Below are 19,911 nucleotides of genomic sequence, written 5' to 3'. Positions count from 1 at the left end.
TATACATACGCATTACCTCACAGCACCCTTTTGAGGCAGGCAAGAAAAGAAATGTGAAATTTGTTACTACTATTTACTGTTGAGCAAAATCTAAAATAAGGCAGATATAGATGTGTTCAACATAATAGATAAAAACTTTTAAAGGAGGTAAAATATATACATACCTAACCAAACAAATAAAGGACAGAAATAGTATGGACTTAACAGAAGCAGAAGATATTAAGAAGAGGTGGCAAGAATATACAGAAGAATATAAAAAAAGATCTTAATGACCTAGGTAACCACGATGGTATGATCATTCACCTAGAGCCAGACATCCTGGAGTGCAAAGTCAAGTGGGCCTTAGGAAGCATCACCATAAACAGAGTTAGTGGAGGTGATGGAATTCCAGCTGAGCTATTTCAAATCTTAAAAGATGATGCCATGAAAGTGCTGCACTCAGTATGCCAGCAAATTTGGAAATCTCAGCAGTGGCCACAGGACTGGAAAAAGTCAGTTTTCATTCCAATCCCAAAGAAAGGCAATGCCAAAGAATGTTCAGACTACTACACAATTGCACTCATCTCACACACTAGCAAAGTAATGCTCAAAATTCTCCGTACGTGAACCAAGAACTTCTAGATTTTCAAGCTGGATTTAGAAAAGGCAGAGATCAAATTGCCAACATCCACTGGATCATAGAAAAAGCAAGAGAATTCCAGAAAAACATCTATTTCTGCTTCATTGACTATGCTAAAGCCTTTGACTATGTGGATCACAACAAACTGTGGAAAATTCTTCAAAAGATGGGAATACCAGACCACCTGACCTGCCTCCTGAGAAATCTTCATGCAGGTCAGGAAGCAACAGTTAGAACTGGACATGGAACAACAGACTGGTTCCAAATTGAGAAAGGAGTACGTCAAGGCTGTATATTGTCACCCTGCTCATTTAACTTATATGCAGAATACATCATGCGAAATGCTGGGCTGGATAAAGCACAAGCTGAAATCAAGATTCCCAGGAGAAATATCAATAACCTCAGATATGCAGATGACACGACCCTTATGGCAGAAAGTGAAGAGGAACTAAAGAGCCTCTTGATGAAAGTGAAAGAGGAGAGTGAAAAAGCTGGCTTAAAACTCAACTTTCAAAAAACTAAGATCATGGCATCCAGTCCTATCACTTCATGGCAAATAGATGGGGAAACAGTGGTAACAGTGACAGACTTTATTTTGGGGGGCTCCAAAATCATTGCAGATGGTGACTGCAGCCATGAAATTAAAAGATGCTTGCTCCCTGGAAGGAAAGCTATGACAAATCTAGACAGCATATTGAATAGCAGAGACATTACCAACAAAGGTCCGTCTAGTCAAAACTGGTTTTTCCAGTAGTCATGTATGGATGTGAGAGTTGGACTGTAAAGAAAGCTGAGCACTGAAGAATTGATGCTTTTGCACTGTGGTGTTGGAGAAGACTCTTGAGAGTCCTTTGGACTGCAAGGAGATCAAACCAGTCAATCCTAAAGGAAATCAATCCTGAATATTCATTGGAAGGACTGATGCTGAAGCTGAGGCTCCAATACTTTGGCTACCTGATGAGAAGAATTGACTCACTGGAAAAGACCCTGATGCTGGGGAAGACTGAAGGCAGGAGGAGAAGGGGACAACAGAGGACGAGATGATTGGATGGCATCACCAACTTGATGGCCATGAGGTTGAGCAAGCTCCGGGAGTTGGTGATGGACAGGGAAGCCTGGCATGTTGCAGTCCATGGGGTTGCAAAGAGTCAGACATGACTGAGCGACTGAACTGAACTGCTGCTGCTGCTGCCGCTGTTAAGTCACTTTAGTCGTGTCCAACTCTTCACGACCCCATGGACTGCAGCCTACCAGGCTCCTCTCTCCATGGGATTTTCCAGGCAAGAGTACTGGAGTGGGTTGCCATTGCCATCCCCGCTTAACTGAACTGGAATGAACCAAATGAATGGAACAGACAACAGAAGGTGCAATCAGGATGGTTGTTGATCTATGAGCTAATACTATGGGAATAGTGGAGAAATTGGGGATGAGAAGTGAAGACCTGTTTAGAAAATTAGAGATTTATAGGATTCAGGAGAGGAAAGCAGGTGGAGAATGGGTTGTGCTTGGTTCCAGATTTATGAGAACAGCAAGCCCAAGAAGGTTATCCAAAGTGGTACACCCACTGGATATGCTATAAATAAGCACTAAAGTCAGCTGAAGAGCCTTATGTTTTAAATTGGCAGATTTTACCCAGGCCTGAGGCATTTTGTACCTGTCCTATAAGAGTCTACCCCACTTTTCCTTGGCTTAGAAACAGAGCTCTAAGGGCCCAATGTTTGGGACTCTGCAGAGGCAGCAAGCCAGCCTGGGCCCTCAACTCAGATGTGTTATTTAGGGCCAAGAATCCAGTGAGCATGCAGGTTCTCTATCAGATTGTGGTTATTAAAAAAAACAAATCCACCAGGCTTGAGCCCTTCTGAACAGGACTGAAGGGTCAGCAATGGTTTCCCTGGCAGTGCAGTGTGCTGCTGCTTGCCTAGAACCATTCCCAGTTTTAAGCTTCCTAGTCACAGGCAATTCCCCAGGGTTTTTCTAAAATAAGAAGATAGCAAGAATTTAGTGTCCTATTTTTCCTTAGAGTCCAAAGGAACCTTAACCTGGCCATCTGAGAAAGGAAATCAACAAAGCAGAGGAAGGGAATTAACATTATTTAAATGATGACTATGATAAGGTGATTCTGCTTTTGTTTTCTTCTTGTCTAATCCTCCCTATGGCCATTTGTGGTTTATCTGAATCTGACTGTTGATTAAGACTTGATTTCCTTAGGACAGAGAAGGTATGGCACCTGTACATTCATGTTTCCTCTGAGAGCATTTGGCACATCTTCCTGACTACTGATTGTTATTATGTTTATAAATATAATGTGAATATCCTAAATATTATAGCTACATACTCACATGTAATGTTGCCTATTCATTTGCTCCAGTGTTACTTAAACATCATTTGCAATTTGACAAGCACTTATTCAACTACTTAGTGGCTCAGACAGTAAAGCGTCTGCCTGCAATGCAGGAGACCCGGGTTCAATCCCTGGGTTGGGAAGATCCCCTGGAGAAGGAAATGGCAATCCACTCCAGCACTCTTGCCTGGAAAATCCCATGGACGGAGGAGCCTGATAGGCTACAGTCCATGGGGTCGCAAAGAGTCCAACACGACTGAGTGACTTCACTCACTCACTCACTTATTCAACTACTTAGTGACAGGATTGACACTAGATAAAATAGGCAGAACTGAGTGGTTACCTGGATAAGCTGGAGGTGGTGTCAAAGCGAGAGGAATTTGAGGTAACTGCTAGGTTTCCTACTGGGGAAAGGGGAGGAGCATGGGAAGATAAGGCTGAATTCAGTTTTGGACTGAATTCAGTGAGTTTAAGGTTCCCTAATACAGTGCATGGGCTTCCCTGGTGGCAAGAATCCACCTGTCAATTCAGGAGATGTGGGTTCCATCCCCTGATTGGGAAGATCCCCTGAAGAAGGAAATGGCAACCCACTCCAGTATTCTTGCCTAGGAAATCTCATGGACAGAGGAGTCTGGTGGGCTATAGTTCATGGGGTAGCAAAGAGTCAGACAGGACTTAGTGACTAAACAACAACAAAATGAAGTGCAAGTTCATCAAGAAAATAGCTATTCTTTTTTTCAGGGTTTACTATACAGTAAGTACTATGTCAAATAACCTGCATGCATTCTCATGAATATTTGTGGTTTGTCTAATTTGGAAAGATGAGTAAACTGAGGTGTAGAGAGGTAAGTAGCTTGCCCAGTTTGCCCAAGGTGACAGTGAGTAGGTGGCAAAGCTTAAGAGTTAGATGTTAGGCTCACTGACAAACCAGTGGTAATTGACCCATGAAAGTATGAGATCTTCTACCCGTTTATTGGAAATGACAGAGAGGATGAGGAACAGAACTCCGATAATATGAATATTTAAGGCGTAAGCTGAGGAAAAAGAACCCTCTATGAAAGCCAAGAAGAAGTGGTTAGAGAAACAGAGAACCAGGAGAAATCTCGAAAACAGAGTGCTCAATACTGTCAGTTACTGCAAAGGCATTTAGCAAGTGAAAGTCTGAGAGTGCATTTGCCAACGTGCAGGTCCCCAGTGTTTTTAGTGGCACATGCAAAGTCAGCATCCAGTGATCTGAAGAATATATGGCTCCATTGAAACCACATTAGGTCCCGTGTGAATATGTTGGGCTTCCCAAACTGTAACAAAATGAACCTATTACCAGCTCACTACTTGGAAATGTGTTTTTAGTCCTACTTTCTTTGATTATTGCAAAATTCCCAAATAATCCAATAGGGCTATTGGATGGAGGTGGGATGAGTAAAAAGCATTTACCCATGCATAGGGAAAATGTGTCTAAAATGCCACTTACGATAAGAACCAGAAGTGGGAGGGCAAAGGAAAGTTTTTTCCAAGTCTAGCATAAAAAATCACCTCAGAAACACTAAAGCATGGGAATGCTGCAGAGTCTATCTTGCATTTTACTCTTTCCCCCTGTTTTTTTTTTTTTGGTTGTTGTTGTTGTTAACGAATATATATACTAGAATGTCAACCACGAGGAGTAAAGCATTTCCACCCCTACAGCATGTTATTTGCGTGAGGGTGGTATTGTCTTGTTTACATGTCATGGAACCTGTGACCTGTCACACGTGATTATCATGTCAGCTTATGAAAATGTCAGAGACTGCAACTCCTGGCTTCCACCTCAGAGGGGAAACTGCTTAGGGTCGGGGTGGGGGGCATTCTGCTAGCCAGATGAGGCAGAGTTCTGCCAACCCCCAGTGCCAGGGAACCCCTGGGCAATAATCAATACCAAACCTAACTATGAATAGGACCACCCAAGGGCACATGGCTGGAAACCAAACCTCCTTCCTACCTTGGTCTGATCTCTTGGCAAGTTTCCTTACTAGTCCCAGACTTCCTCCCACTTACTTGGGGAGGAATCTAGAAACAGGAGTTATTTTTAAAAGGTTAGGGCAGGAGGAAGGGTTGGAAAGCCACTCTCAGATACTGGAGCAGTCATGAGGAAGAGAGTTCCGGTTAATTACACAATCCAGAGCTTCACATTTTAATAATCGCTGATGGATGGACGGAAGTCAAGACAAAAGCCAAGGAAAGATGTACACATGTTTGGAGACTTTGAATTAGAAATGCTCTATTCTAACTCTTCCCCAAAGGAAGTCACATGGGGAAAACAAAGTAGTGATTAGGGAACTATACAGGCCACAGCCTCTCTGAGGCCTTCTAAGTTCCCAGGCAAAGCCTGCCGCCTACTTGGGAGATGAACATGTGCTCAGAGCCACAGCTTCTCCTCTTCTGACATCTTTCTGCCAGATGGTTGTTCTCGCATTCTAGAGGTGCTTGGCCCTCCTGGTTCCTGCAACCTGAGCCCAGAGAACTTTGATCCACCAGTTTTCCCCTCCCTCTACCCCGCTGATGATCAGGACCTGGCTCCTAGAAGAAAGGAGAGGCCAGGTGCAGAGACCCTTGGTGCTCAAAAGGCGCTCCCTCTCCTGCCTCTGTGTGCTCGAGGTACCGTGTCCCCACTGACTCCAGGGCTGACGCTGAGGGTTCCAGGTCAGCCATCTCCCGCCTGGCCAGCTGGCAACAGGAATGGACACCTTTTACCATTTACCGGGTGAATGAGCTCCTTGCTCATGAATTTCCCTGTAGAGTTATCCCGATGGCTTTTTATTACAATCCAGAATCTCAATACATTACAAATGTCTTGTGTAAACATAATAAGGGTGTGGATCCAATCCACTAGTAATTGTTATTAGAAAAAAAAAAAAGGCAAAAACCCCCACAAAGACCTAAACAAGCAAAGATCAGTTCTGCAGGATTTGTGCCAGAAGGATTTGCTTTCTTGGGGACCTTCCTGGAGGGTCCTCCCAACTCACCCTGCTTCCCTAGATCCCTGCGGTGAGAACTCTGGGACTTGGTCTCTGCTGTTAAGGCCTATGGATACCCTTGAAGGAGCTGCCTTCTGGAGCAGTGAGGAGTCCTGGGGACCTTTCCCACAGGATTTCAAGAAAGCATGCCTGACTGCAAGAGGTGGAGGTGGGAGTGGGGTGCCACCTGCCTTCAAACCTGGTCCCAACCTGGCATCTCTCTTCCCTTGGACACCCAGGGAGTCTGACCCTTAGTTCCAACTTATTCTGGGATTCAAGGACACTCTGTCTACCTTCTTCCCCTCAAGTAGCTCTCGAAGGCCAACCCATTCCTGGAGCGGGCCTCCCAGGCTTCGGGACTTAAGCGCAGAGCAGACAGCCCCGCTGCGGCAGCCGGACAATCCCGGCACAGTCTGCTGGTATTTGGGCTCTCGGTCCAGAAGACATTTTGGGGAAATATTGCGCATAGAAATGTACATATACATATGTATAAATTACATATTTGGTCGACAAATGTTAAGCAAATGTATCTGGTATTTCGTTGAAATTGTTAGCATCTTGGTATTGGCAAGATCGGTTGATATTATCCCAAGCGGATGATATTAGAGAGCACCTGGTTTCCCTGGAAAACACGGCGGAACAGTACTGGAGACGTTCAGTTACGTTTCCAACTGTTCATCTCTTCCCAGTCGCTCGCTACCTCTCGGTCACCAAGCAGGCAGACGGCACACCCTGGACAAGGCAACTTTCTCCGAAGCTCAATCTCCTCTCAAATGACGGAGGTCAGTGGGTCTTCGGGGTAAGTGGCAAGTCCTGTGGAGTGTCAGAGGCCTCTGGTTCCTTATCCAGACCTTTGTCACAAAGCGCAATTCGGTCGGTATCAAGGACGAGAAGAAATAGTAAAATAGAACTGTGTAATGAGGGTGGGGGAGGAGAGAAAGGCTAGGGCCTGCTCCATTTCTGGGAAGATTCGAGGAGGCTGACTCGGCTCCGGGGACAAACCCAGCGGCTCCTCGCAGTGCGTGGAAAGAAGGGAGAAACAGCCCCTCGGCCCTTTCACCCAAGCGCGTGCAGCCGGACGCCGGGTGAAAAGCTCTCTATGCGATAAAGTCGCGTCCGTTCCAGCCGGTGGCACTGACACACGTGGCGCTCGGCTTCGGGCGCGCAAGCAGCGGTTTTGGAAACCGCGCAAGGCACCCGGCTCCAACGCTCCCACTCCTGCGGGCCCACCCGGGAGTTCGTCCGTCTCCCACCAGCCTTCCGCTAGCCCTGCCGCGCAGCTCGCCCGGGCCCAGACGCGGACAGATGTTTAGACTTGGAGCCGCGACCACTGGGGAGACGGAGCGACGGGCTCGGCGCAGTGCGCGACGCTGGCGGGGCTCTGGGGCTCCCGGTCGGGGGGTGCGAGCTGGCGGGTGCGGAGGAGGGGGCGGAGGGGGTAGGAGGGCGAAGGGATGGAAAGAGGAGGGGGGAGTGGGTGGACTAATGATGAAAAAGTCTTCTCCATCCCGGCTCCTTAATTAAATGCATGGAAAGAACCGAGGCGAGCACATCTGGTTTCAATCTGCAGCCCTTTGATGGCATCAAATGTTCTTTTCCTAGATCAGGGCTGGAAGTTCTGGGCTAACGATGGCCGTTTGGAGCCCAGAAACCATTTACACACACCCGGACCCTTCTTTCTCTCCAGCCCAGCCTCTGGGCTATAGCAGGAAAAGTTTACTTATCAAGCGAGTGGGGGAATGTGTGTGTGTGTGTGTGTGTGTGTGTGTGTGTGTGTGTGTGTGTGTGTTTAAAGAACATAAAACGCCACAAATAAGCACTTAATATTTTACTTACTCGTCATATAGTAACTCATTTCTAATGAGACTATTAAAGCTGTTACTAAATTCCAACAGGTCATGAAAAAATCGCTCAGCACCTCTCTGTCCTCTGTCAAGTTAGGGCTCAGCAGTCGGACGACAAAGCCTTATCCGTAGATTTAGACGCGAGTTGGTCCACCCCTCTCAGTCCTTCCTCCCCTCCCCCATCCCGCGCCAGCCGGCCTGGACCCTGAGCCTCCGCCCGCAGCTGCTCTAGGAGTGCCCTGCTTCCTCCGCATCTGGGCAGCGCGACCCTCTCGGCTTAGCGTTGTAGCCTGGGGAAGCAACCTTGGCCGCACCAAAGAGGTTACGAAATTGGCCAGGGTTGGGGGAAGGGTAGCAATTATGACAAACTCCTAGAGTCCTTTCTTCCAGCTAAATAAATATGTAAATTTCCTACTGCCTGGCCCTGGGATTCCTAGCTGCGCGGAGAGACTCGAATCGATTCAGCGCCTTCTAGATCTTCCCCAACCTGCCTTTAGTCCACGGAAGAAGCGTGGAAGAGCCTTCCATTATGATCGCTCTTGTCATTTTATCACATTATTTAATAGACTCTTTGCAGAACCGAATGTAGCCTTAATCTCCTTGCTGTCTCCCCTGCTCTTAGGCGCTCCTTCCACCCCCACCACCCCCAAATTGTTAGAACAGCAGGAAATGTTATTTAAAAAAAAAAAAAAGCAGAGAGAGAAGAAAATTTGATTGAGACAGTTGTGGATTTTTTCCAACAAATTTCCCCGCAGCTGTTATCAAAACATGCAAATGAGATTTTCCAACAGGATCTTAAATCTGGAGGAGTTAATGCCGAAGCAAAATAATCAGCCCGTTTGAAGTGAATGTGGGTTTCAGTTTGTCTTTTCTCCCCGTGATACTATTGCATGGGAATGATAATTAGACCTTTACTTAAAAAATCCAAAGGGGCTCTCTTCCTTTCTTTTCCCTCCCTCTTCTCCCCCTCCTCCCTCTCTCCCTCTCTTGCTCCCTCCCTCTCTCTTTCTCTCTTGCTCAGAAGTTGGCAAAGGGGGTTTTCTTAATCAGACTGTTTTCTGGTCCGGGGGAAAGGAGGAAGAAGGAGATTGTGATGGAGAAAGGGGGTCTGTAAACCGTCAGGCACCGCACAAAGGCTTTGCCACGTAATTACAGGCTCCTATTAAGTCGAGATCTGCCCTCCCAGGGGTCTCCAATTTTCTTGTATTCCCTACAAAGCCTCCTCTGCATGCCAGTTTGTGCCTTTTGAAGTGCCAGAGAGCTTCTTGATCCAACTGAGAAGGAAAAGGGAGCTCAGCGAGAAGAGGGGGAGAAAGCGAAGGGAACGGGGGAAGCCCACTACCACCCTCCTTCGGACTCTTGGAGCCCCCCGCTTTTTTTACCCCTCCTTACGAAAAGTAAAGTGAGACTCCTGCTCTCCAATACATCTGCAAGACATCACCCTCTCCTCCTGAAACTTTAGTCACTCCTGAGAATCCACAGGAGTGCAGAGAGGGGGAACACGTTTTCTTGAAGATGTTTTAAAGCTGGAACAAGCCTTCTTCTGTTGGTGCTTGAACTCTTGCCTGGGAATAACTTTTTTAACCTAAAAAAAAAAAAAAAAAATCCACTTTGATTCTTCTCTCCCACCCCTTCTTCTTCTCTTCTTCTGTTTGCCTAACTCCCCCGCCCTGCTGGCCTCTCCTTTCCTCTCCCCCTTATTATTATTTTTAGTGCGTGCGTGTGGACGCTTTTGGAGAGCTGGAAGGGATTTTTTTTTTTTTTTTTTTCCTCTCCTGACTTGAACATAGGGTGACTTTTCATTTTATTTTTTGGTGTGGATTATCTCTTTGGACCGCGCCGGACTTGGCCTCAGGAAAGCAACCGAGGCTGTCGAAAGCTGCTGGTGCAGAACTCTCTGCTCTTACAGAAGGGGGTCCCCCGCCCTCTTTCCACTTTTTTTTTTTGTTCTTCCCCTCCTTCTCTCTCTCTCTCCCTCTCTCTCTCCACTCCCCCCCTCTCTCTGCCCCACTCGGCTCCTCTCCCCCCTCGCGCCCACAGCGTTTGGTGTTGATTCGAGCGGGAAAGGGGGGTGGGTGGGATCGGAGGGGAAGACCATGACCTCCAGCTACGGGCACGTTCTGGAGCGGCAACCGGCGCTGGGCGGCCGCTTGGACAGCCCGAGCAACCTCGACACCCTGCAGGCTAAAAAGAACTTCTCCGTCAGTCACCTGCTAGACCTGGAGGAAGCGGGGGACATGGTGGCGGCGCAGGCGGACGAGAGCGTGGGCGAGGCGGGCCGGAGCCTATTGGAGTCGCCGGGACTCACCAGCGGCAGCGACACCCCGCAACAGGACAGTGAGTGAGGGGGCGCGTGCCCGCGGGGTGTGTGTGTGTGTGTGTTTGTGTATGCCGGATCGGGGGCGGGGGCGTCCGGGCTGGGTGGCTGGAGCTCGCCGGGCGCCGGAGGGAGAAAGTCCGGAAAGAGGAGAGGTTGGTGGCAGTGGCCAGAGGAAGGGCCGATCACAGACGGAGGGAAGAGGAGGGCTCCGCTGAGGAACGAGCCCGGGCGGACGCCTGAGGGAGGCTCCGAGGCCCCGGCTGGGGTCGGCGACACTGCCCGCCGCGGACTCTCGCAGAAGCCGGCTGCGCTGCCTCTCCGTCCCGGACGAGCGCGGCTGGCGGATCTTCTCTCCAGCCGGTCGAAAGGGCTGGGCAGGAAAAGGGTCCCAAATAGGTGCAAACTCTGGGAGCCCGCCCTGTTTGAGAAGACATCGGGTTAAGGATGCTGAGTCGGGTCCGAAGGGCTTCTCCTGGCTGGCATAAGCGGGTTGGAGGGCGGAAGGGACCGAAGAGGCGGAGGGCACCGCGTAAAGCGAGCTAGACCCGCGCTGCTTCCGCGGCGCAGCGCGCGCGGGCTCCGAAGGCCGGAGGTGCCAGAGGGGCGGCCCTGGAGCGCCCAGCTCGAACGCTGTATCCGCTTTCTGTCTAGGAATGTAGCCGACACCTGCCTAAGGGTTTAAGACTCTCGGTAGAATGAAAGGCCTGAATGACAAGGGAAAACTCAGACGAAGCAAAGGGAGGGTCCTTTAGGGGTGAAACCCGAGCCGCTGCCCCGCATGGTCCCACACAGGAGAGATGCGCCACGGAGGCCCGGGCTCCAATGCCAAGCCCGGTGTTACATTGGAAGAACTCTCCCTAATAGCTCTAAGATTTCCAGAAAAGTCCATGTAGAGTCTCCTTTTGGCACTCTCCTTGATTGCTATCACGTCCCCAAGGAACTCTCGCCTTGTTACTAGCTGTGCCTTATAAAACGTGACTTCAGGTATATCCATACGTCCTAGAAGAGTCTGTAACAGACCTGTCACATGGCTTATCCCAGGTGAAATGGGGTTGGATATTTCCTCCTCAGGGTTGCAAGAGTCAGAACTTGGCTGAAAGTTTTTAAATGAGGCTGATCCCTTTCCATTCTATTATTTGCTGACTGCTCTTTTGTCTTGGAACTCAGAGGCTGTGGAACCAGGGAACCCACTGGCAATCTATGGTTTTCAAATAACAGTGCCAAGGTCAGACTCTTGGAAAACACATAGCAAAGCAAACAGGATTTAGAAACAGCTGGAAGCAAGTCCTGTGCAAAGTGGTGGGAGAGCAGCACTGAAACAGGCCGCAGGGAGAGCCCATCCCTACCGCAGGCCGCCTGCCCGTCGCCCTGCATCCCTGGTCCAGGCCTGGGCTTCCCTCAGTATTTTAGCCAGAAGCAAACTAGGGCCCATCCACCCTACTGTGGGCATGGGCAGAGGGTGATGGGGGATCTGACCTGGCCAGGCTCTAGGGAAAAACTGAGGAATGAAGACCCGGTGTCCCCAAGTCCTGGATAACGGCTAGGTGCAGAGGTGTCCTTGTTGAGGTTATTGGCACCTTCTGGGGAGCTGCTCGCTGGTGGCACAGGCAGGGAGCAAGTTAATAGATGGTGTAGGCACTTGTAGCTCAAGAAAATGCACTGTGAAATAATATTTAAACACTTTACTAGGGAATATTTTACCAACTGAGCTATCAGGGAAGCAAAGAGTAGGGAGAACAGTATTCTGAATTTTCACGTGCCTATCACTCAGCTTCACAGCTAATTATTAATCACAGCATTTACCATTATTCAAAGAAGGCTGGAGCCACAACAGAAATCAAGGTTGTGAAGAAACTGCAGCACAGAAGGTCAGGGTGCATTGAGGGAGACCAGCCAGAGTTGCTTTGTCCCAAGAGCAAGCAGAGGGCTGTGTAAAGCAGGCCCAGGTAGGTGGCCAGAGCAAGCCCAGGGTCCACACAGGCCAGAGCTGGAGGGATGATGATCGTTCCTGTCTTTTGACTTTATGTGGATGCAAAGAGAGGAGAGTTTGGGTCCACGGTGGCCTCCTAGTGGGTACCCAGCAAGGCTGGGTTGAAGAGACCAGCTAGGAATCACCCCTAATCTGAGGTGAGGCTGCAGGCTGGCGTGGGGAGGTGACTCAGGGATGGCTTCTTCTAGACCCAGGCCTGAGGCTGGGCTGAGCACGTGGCAACTGTGGGGCGCTAGTTCGCTAGGGGACAGGCAAAGGGCAGCAGGAGAAGTTGGGGACGGTCTGTCCTGAGGAAAAGGGATGAGACCTGTGGAAACCTGCCCACTTGATACTTAAGTACATCACAGAGTTTCTAGGAGTAAGGAACGACCCAGAAAAGGAAACTGAGATTCTGGGGGAAAGCGTGCTTGAAGAAGAATGGTAGACAAACAGTTCCAGCAGGAGGCCACAGAATGCAGTACGAAGTGATGGGGATGAACTTTTGGACATCTGGGGAAGTAGCCAAAATCACACACACACCCAAACACCGCCATAGACCTTGCTTTCTGGGGATGACCAGGGCCCATCCTTCTAACAAATGGGTAGTTGCTTTTAGAAGCCGTGTTTCCTCAACCTCCTTCCCCATCTCTGGGGTGAGAATAAGAGGGTCTGGTAAGTTGAGTGGTTGCAAGTGTTCAGGAGGACCTTTGTCCTTAGTCTTGGGCCCCAACCAGGAGATGCCAAGGAAGCTGTCACAGTTACCCAGAAGTCAGGACTGGTGGAGGGCTACTGGGCTTTCAGTTTGCCATGGACAGTGAGGCTCAGACTGTGAATCAGAGAAGAGTCTCCAGGCAGAGGGCAAGAGCTAGGCTTGCCAGCTGCAAGGGACAGAGGATGGCACCAAGAGTCAGGCACTTTTTGCAGCATGCTGGGTGTCTACTCAAGTGAGAAACCATAATCTCCTTTGGAGAGATGGGGAACATTTCAAAGACCCCTTTTCTTCTCAGAGCTATATAGAAACACGTCCTCCCTAAAGTTTCTATTCAACTCAAATAAGTAAAACAGACTGTATTTACACTTGCAATGTTAGATTATTAATTTTGCAGATTTTCCAATTACAAACTGGACCCATCTTAGCAAAGAGGAGCCAAGCACTGTCCAAAGTGAAGGCTTCCCACTGATCCCCTGCAGGCCACACCACAAGTCTGTTTCCCCCCTTTTTATTCACTCCACTTTCCTCTCTGTTGAAGTATTTCTTTCTCCTTTTACTGATATTCCCAACCTAGTAAATTTCTCAAATTTCTGGGTTCAAACACTTTCAGTGATTTAAGAAACGGTTCTTTAACATCGTCAGAAATCCAGTGGCTAATGGGGGAATGTGGCGTGTGAAGGGTGGGTTGGCGGTACAACAGAGGTAGTCAGGGAGAGGAAAGAGGAACAGGGCATAAAAATAGGCAGAACTACCCCTAGGAGGACGGTGCATCCCGCTGTCATTTCTTAATCTGAACTTCTGCAAACTCTTAAAAAAGCGCCTGCCTTCCACGTTCCCAACCTCTAAATTAGTGAAACCAGATTGTCCTAATAAGACCTTTTGTTGGAAACACATGTAGTCATAAAAAGGTAGACGGAAAGTCAATTAGACACGCGCGCGCACACGCACGCATTCACAAGGCGGTGCTAAGTGTGCACCCGGAGCAGCTGGGCCCCGGGCCGCTGTGCGAGGCAAATACAGAGCAGCGGCGCGGGGAAATCGATTTGTCACAAAGGGAGAGGTGTAAACGCGGCGCGAAGGAATCACCCGCCCAACCCGCCTGCCGCACTCCCGGGGGCCCATTTCTGCCGGTTCTTCAAGGCCAGGGAAGCGCCCGGGAGAGCACCGGGCGCTTGCTTCCCTGTTGGAATTCACATCGGAACATCGGGCCCCTCCGGAGTCTCTGTATTTGCAACACCTATGGCACCAGAAATCTGCGGCAACACCCCGGGAAACCTGGAGCCGGTGCCGCCACTCTGAATTTGGGCCTCAGTGATCTCGATTCAAGGGGGAGTCAACGAAATAGACCGTTTTAAGCGTAGCCTGGAAATATTTTTTACTCTTTAGAGGAGGCAGTGAAATCCAGGATCAAGGGAGGTCACTGAGTCCCCAGCGTCGAATGTCAAGTCCAGAAAAGATGTGGTGAATCTTGTTTATCTCACATGCAGGAGCAAGGGGCTGAATGGCCTCAATATTTCGAAGAAACTGACAGTCTAGTGACTTCCTCCCGCTTTGGAGCGAAGGGCGCTTGGAGTTTGAAGCGTCGGGGAGGTGAGCCTCTAAAATCCGAGGCCCCGGCTGCTAATATTCCCCGGGGCTCCAGATCCCCCAATTTTAGAAGTCAGTGAGTCACTGGCTCTATCGTACATTTCGCTGAGGAGGCCCTGGCGAGACTCCGGAGCGCCTTTCTCTCACCTTGGGCGTCATGCAACCCTGCTTTTTTGCTTGGCGACCTTAACCTTCCCCCGGCAAGCTCAGTTCAGAACTAGGGGCGTCGGGCGAGCAGCAACAGGTCACACGGGTCCCTGCAGTTCCTTCGTCTTCCCAGGGGCGTCATTTTAGATTTTACGACACGGGTAAATAAATCATCTCCAAATCAACAAGAGTCACCCCTCTCCCGCCCCTTGCGAAAAAATACCTCAGCAATTTCAGAGCCAAAATTATGTTTCTACTTCACCGGCTCAGATCCCCTCAGATACGAATTTTGAACGTTGCTTTGGCCAGTAGCCACCTCCGAGAACATTACATTTTTTCACTTTTAAATAACATCTATAGATTTTCAACGATGAGGATCTCTAGACCAATTTGATTTTTCCTTTAAAAGATGTGTTTCTTTTACAGTTCCTCTCCCCTCTCTTGTTTACCTGTTCCCTCTCTTTAGTAGGGCAAACCGTCTAAACAGACCTGTAGCTCCCGGAAAACCCCAGTCCTTTGCCCGAGCAAGCGCCAGGGCCTCGGGTACAAGGAAGTTGCAAATGTGTGCGCGCCTGTGCGTGCGAACCTCGCGTGCCTCCCGTTCCTGGAGGTGCGCACTTTTAATGACTCTCAGAATATGTATTTATTTTTTACCCTTTAGTAGAGATGGGTCAGTAAAAGCCATAAGAAGTACACATTTTAGGAATGGGGGAGTGGATTTGTAGAAAAGGAGATAAGGCTTGCATTGTGCTCATATTTTTCTTTGCAGAGGGTGGAAAAGCTTTGGGGGGAGGGGGTGACAATCCTTCCGAGGAACAAAAACGGAGGTTCAGCATCCTCCATACAAGTGATTTGTAAGTTCAACCAACAGGATCCTCAGATCATTCCTCCGAGCTAGGGATCCCGACATTTACAGGAAAAAATTCGGTAAAGGTCCAATTCCCAGTTGCCACTTGGTGTCCAAACATTTACAGAACTACCTGTGATTGCGCACGATTGTAATCTGATTGGACGGGTTTTTTTTTTTTTTTCTTTTTCTTTCTTTCTAATTGGGGTTTTAATTTAAGGTGGGGCGAGTGCCAGTCCCATAGATTTGGTACCCCCTAACTTTTAAAAAAGTCAAAAAAGATGCACATGTCAACAGCATTATTATTATACACAAGATTTTGGATTCTTGTAAAATCAAATAGTTTGATGAGCAGGTTAAAAACACTCAATTAAAAACCAACCATCTCAAACAGTAAATAATGGTATCAACAAACCACCACGACCTCCTTTTCTCTGAATGCTGTTTGTTATAAAATCAATAAATGCGGAGATACAAGGCCGGGATGTCTGAGGGACAGTCATCGGTGTTTAGCGGTCAGAGGGTTTGATTTTCACGTATGAAAATTTTTGAGCAAGGAGTCTCCACCGTGGTCTGAATATTAGATTCTTGGCGTCGTCATTTGTCCAATTTAGTGAGGCAGCCTGAAGGAAGCAGTCGTACAGAGAATTATGGGCTATCAATTTTAGGTTTAAGACCAAAAGAAAGAAAGAAAAAAATCCCACTACATTTCACTTGTCCTGGAACCACTTTTCTTGATGAAAAAATATTTGGGAAGCCGATTATAGGGGCAATAGCCACTTTAGGGGAGGGGAAGGGGAACAAAGGCATAAGTGGTGGTGGGTTAGGGAAAGTTTATGAAAGAAAAGAAAGAAAACATGTCAGAACAAATCAATCACAAACACAAGTGGCTTCTCAGACGAGTCTGAGGACAAGCAGAGTCAAGGATTCCGCTGCTCCCCCTGAAGCTCTCAAATGCAGGAATTTATGTAGGTCTGAGTTGGGACCAGAATGCTGTCTTTGGGTCCTTGGAGCACCGGATGGCCCAGTTGCTTTGCTGCACCACGGTAATGAGGGAGCTCTAATTCTTAAGAACTTTGGGCCTCCTTTTTACCATTATTGGTTTTCCCCAGACTCAGCTCCAAAGGAGAAATGCGTTTGAAAAAATGTGTATTAACTTGAATCCCCAGGACCCGAGTTATGAGAAAAGACAGGGACAGCTTCTCTGGTTCCTATTTTGTCTACTTTCATGGAGTTATTTGCAAGCGATTAGAAATGTTCTTAACAAGCGGATGAGAGACTGTAGTGAAACTTTCATGCAGGAATGGCGATCGCACTGGCCAGAACTGCAGACTCTGACTCTTTTTGCCGGGTGGGTTGCAGGCGATGTGGCGGAAGAAATAAAGAGTAAGGGAAAATTAATTCAGTAAATCAGCGAAGATAAATAGAACCATAGTATTTTAGATTTTAAAGTTCTCCATCTCTGCTGGCCTGGACAAAGATGCAATCCCCCGCCCCGTCCCACCTCAACCCTTGTCCTTCCAATTCCAAGGGCGCTGGGGCGCAGCTCTCAGCTAAATCGGTCTCTCGAACCTTCCTAGAAGCTCCTTTCCTTGCTTCCTCTCGCCGAAAGGGGGCGCATTCCTCCTAGGTCAGGGCTGGAACTTAACCCCCGCCTTCAAAAACTCTTGGGTGCCAGCAGGAGAGAGAGAAGTACTGTAGAGAGAAGACCCCTCTACACAAGTAGCAAGAGATGGGAGATATCACTAGCGTGCAGTCACTTCAGGGACTGCTGAACTGTATGCTCCACATGCGTTTTAACGGAAACAACTTCTTTGCAATGAAAATGGTGAGGATTCCAGGGTTAGCAGGGAGAGGCAGAAGGAGAGTGGGACTAGATGACCCTGGATAAGTGGGTGATTGGGCTGACGCCTGGGTCCCATGGAGAAGGAGAAGGTTTGTCCCTGTGGACGTGGGTGAGACTTTTCTGTAGATGAACTCCAAGTATTTACAGAAAGAGGGGCAGATTTGAGAGACAGGGAGCTAGCCGTATCAGTGAGACACTGCAAAATGGCCACAGAAACCCTCATAGTACCTGGAATCCTTAGATAGGGCTGAGCTTTGGCCACCTTAGAGTTCCTTTTCCCCTCAAGAAAGAACAGTAGCTGCCCCCACTGTCTTATGTGTGCATGCAACTTGGGCATTTCCAACCCCTGAATCTAACTCCTGGCCTCCACTGATCTTCCTTTTGGGGCAAGGGTTTCAAGAGACTTACGGGAAAGATGAGGATATACCTTTAGCAAGTCTTGGGATTTTTCTACTTCTCTCTTGGTTTATTTCTCGCTCTTTGACCTTGGAGGGTCAATAGGACAAGTCAAAGCTGGGAAAAACAAAGTGGCAGAATGAATATTTTGTCTTCTTAGCATCCATGGTGGTTAATACATACTTTCCAAGATAATCTTGAGCTTGGGTATTCACTAGAAACAGAAGCATGAGGCCAGAACTGGAAGGGAAATTGCTTTCCCACAAAGGTTTGTCTGAGCGTAAGAACATTTACCTCATTCACTTAATTTCTCACCATCAGCCATGTCATTATGTTTTAAAGGACCTCACAGGGCTGGAAGGTCTGTGTAGTTTTACAAATAAGCATAAAAACAGATGGGTGCTCTTCCAGTGCTTTGAATATATATGGGGAGGCCAAATCTTTTCAAAGACAATTGAGATATAAAACTTAAAGGCCAAGGGGCCCAACTCAATAAAAATTTGAGCCAGAATATGCTAAGTTCAATCAGCTTGACTATGGGCAAAGTGAAGGGCCTAGCCAGCACTTTGGATATATACAGAGAACCATGTTTTCTCAAGTTTCCATTGTATTTATCCACACAAAGTCATGCTAGTCTGCAAAGGGTTTAGTAGAATTGGCTTGGGCCTGGTGAATGGTAGGGAGACAATATCCTGCCCTTCTGAGCTTATCCATCATCCTTTTCTTTGAATTCATTCCCTGTACCCCAACTGGCTATCCACAACCTGTGTGCTGCAGAAAAAACTGGTGCCAGGAGGCCACATGCTAAGTCACTTCAGTTGTGTTCGACTCTTTGTGACTCCATGGACTGTAGCCCACCAGGCCTCTCTGTCCATGGAATTCTCCAGGCGAGAATACTGGAGTGTTTTGCCATGCCCTTCTCCAGGGGATATTTCCAACCCAGGGATCCAGAAGCCTCTTAAATCTAGAATCCTTAGAAAAGGTGAGGACTTTTGATCAATAATGTACCAGGCATTTTCTCATATTTGTCCTCTCTAACAATTCATTTTGTAATGGCCTAGTTAGAGACTTCATGGGGACTGAGGTTTGGGGAACTGGTTACTAGTCTGTTTCTTTTACAAGTAGCTCATAAATATGTGAAGTTGAGCATTCCAGTAGAAATAGGCATTGAATCTAAATCTTTATAACTGGGCACTGACACACATCACCATTAATCCAGACTGGGAGGTGACACTAAATAATTATGTACATTGTGACTTTTCTTTCAATTTTCTACCTGTGCTGCTTCCCTAAATGCTGGATTATAACAGTCATATACCGCTGGGCCAGGTGGCAAACTCTCGCCTGTGCTCAGTAAATGTTTATTGTCATAGAGTGAGCTCCCCAAGTTTAGTGGATCCCCTTGCCAACCTAATGTAAGAACTAGGTCCCCTCCCCTCCTCTTCACGCTCTAAACCCTTTAAAGGCTTTAGCGATCTCCTCCGTGTTGCGTGCTTAGTTGCTCCGTTGTGTCCGACTCTCTGCAACCCCATGGACTGTAGCCCGCCAGGCTCCTCTGGCGTTTTCCAGACAAGAATATTGGAGTGGGTTGCCATTTCCTTTTCCAGAGATCTCCCCTAGGCTCACCATTTTAGTAACCATCTATATACAAATGACTCCCAGGATATATCTTTAAGGCCCCCCTTGGAGCTGCAGATTTGTGTATGCAGCTACCTAGACATTTCCATTTGAACAACTCAAATGCTTCAACTTCAAAACAACCAAAACATGGCATCAGTGAGCTCATTTTCCCAATCTTATCCTCTGATAGCTTTTCCTATTTTCCTGTATCAAAACATGTGGTTGCAATACTCAGAAACTTTGGACTCATCCTTGACTCCTTCCTTCAAGCCTCTGTTCAATCCTACTCTAAATGTCGACAAATTTCTCTTCTCATTTGAATTCATCTCCTTTTAAAATCTCTAAAATATCTCATTTGCTCTCTAAGCCAGCTTCCTAACTTATTGGGTCTCCCTGCATCCATTGGAAGCATTGAGTGGCCCTTCTGTTTATGAAATCTTTGTTGCAAGTAATTTTTAAAATATGAATAATACCTAAGTGTGATACAGGCTCATTTTAGAAAATGTATTATTTTACATTAAAAAGTTTTAGCGGGAAAATCAGGTCACTTATATTTCACCACCCTGAGGTAGACGCAGGTAACAGTTTAATATTAAAGTATTTCTTTTTATCTTTTGCACAAAGCTTGTATTAACATTCTTGATGGCCAATTTAAAAAAAAATTTTTTTCAAA

The 19,911-nt window shown here is 47.7% G+C and overlaps 1 protein-coding gene across 2 annotated transcripts in view; it reads left to right on the top strand.

The window, feature by feature from the left end:
- Nucleotides 1-8,828: 8,828 nt before the first annotated feature.
- PRRX1 (paired related homeobox 1) overlaps nt 8,829-19,911 on the top strand; it is a 78,186-nt gene continuing 67,103 nt past the window's right edge. Inside the window, exon 1 of one of the 2 annotated variants that reach the window (XM_086342632.1) lies at nt 8,829-10,131. In XM_086342632.1, the coding sequence (XP_086198758.1) occupies nt 9,891-10,131 (241 nt within the window). In that variant the 5' untranslated portion in view covers nt 8,829-9,890. The remainder of the gene's footprint in view (nt 10,132-19,911) is intronic. The other variant, XM_086342631.1, reaches the window with a different exon arrangement.

The sequence above is a fragment of the Bos grunniens genome, chromosome 16 (assembly GCF_055505025.1).
Source record: "Bos grunniens cultivar Pamir isolate PY7600 chromosome 16, Bosgru_T2T1.0, whole genome shotgun sequence".
Classification (NCBI taxonomy): domain Eukaryota; kingdom Metazoa; phylum Chordata; class Mammalia; order Artiodactyla; family Bovidae; genus Bos; species Bos grunniens.
The sequence above is the reverse complement of the archived record's forward strand: the minus strand, read 5'-3'. Positions and strand labels throughout refer to the sequence as shown.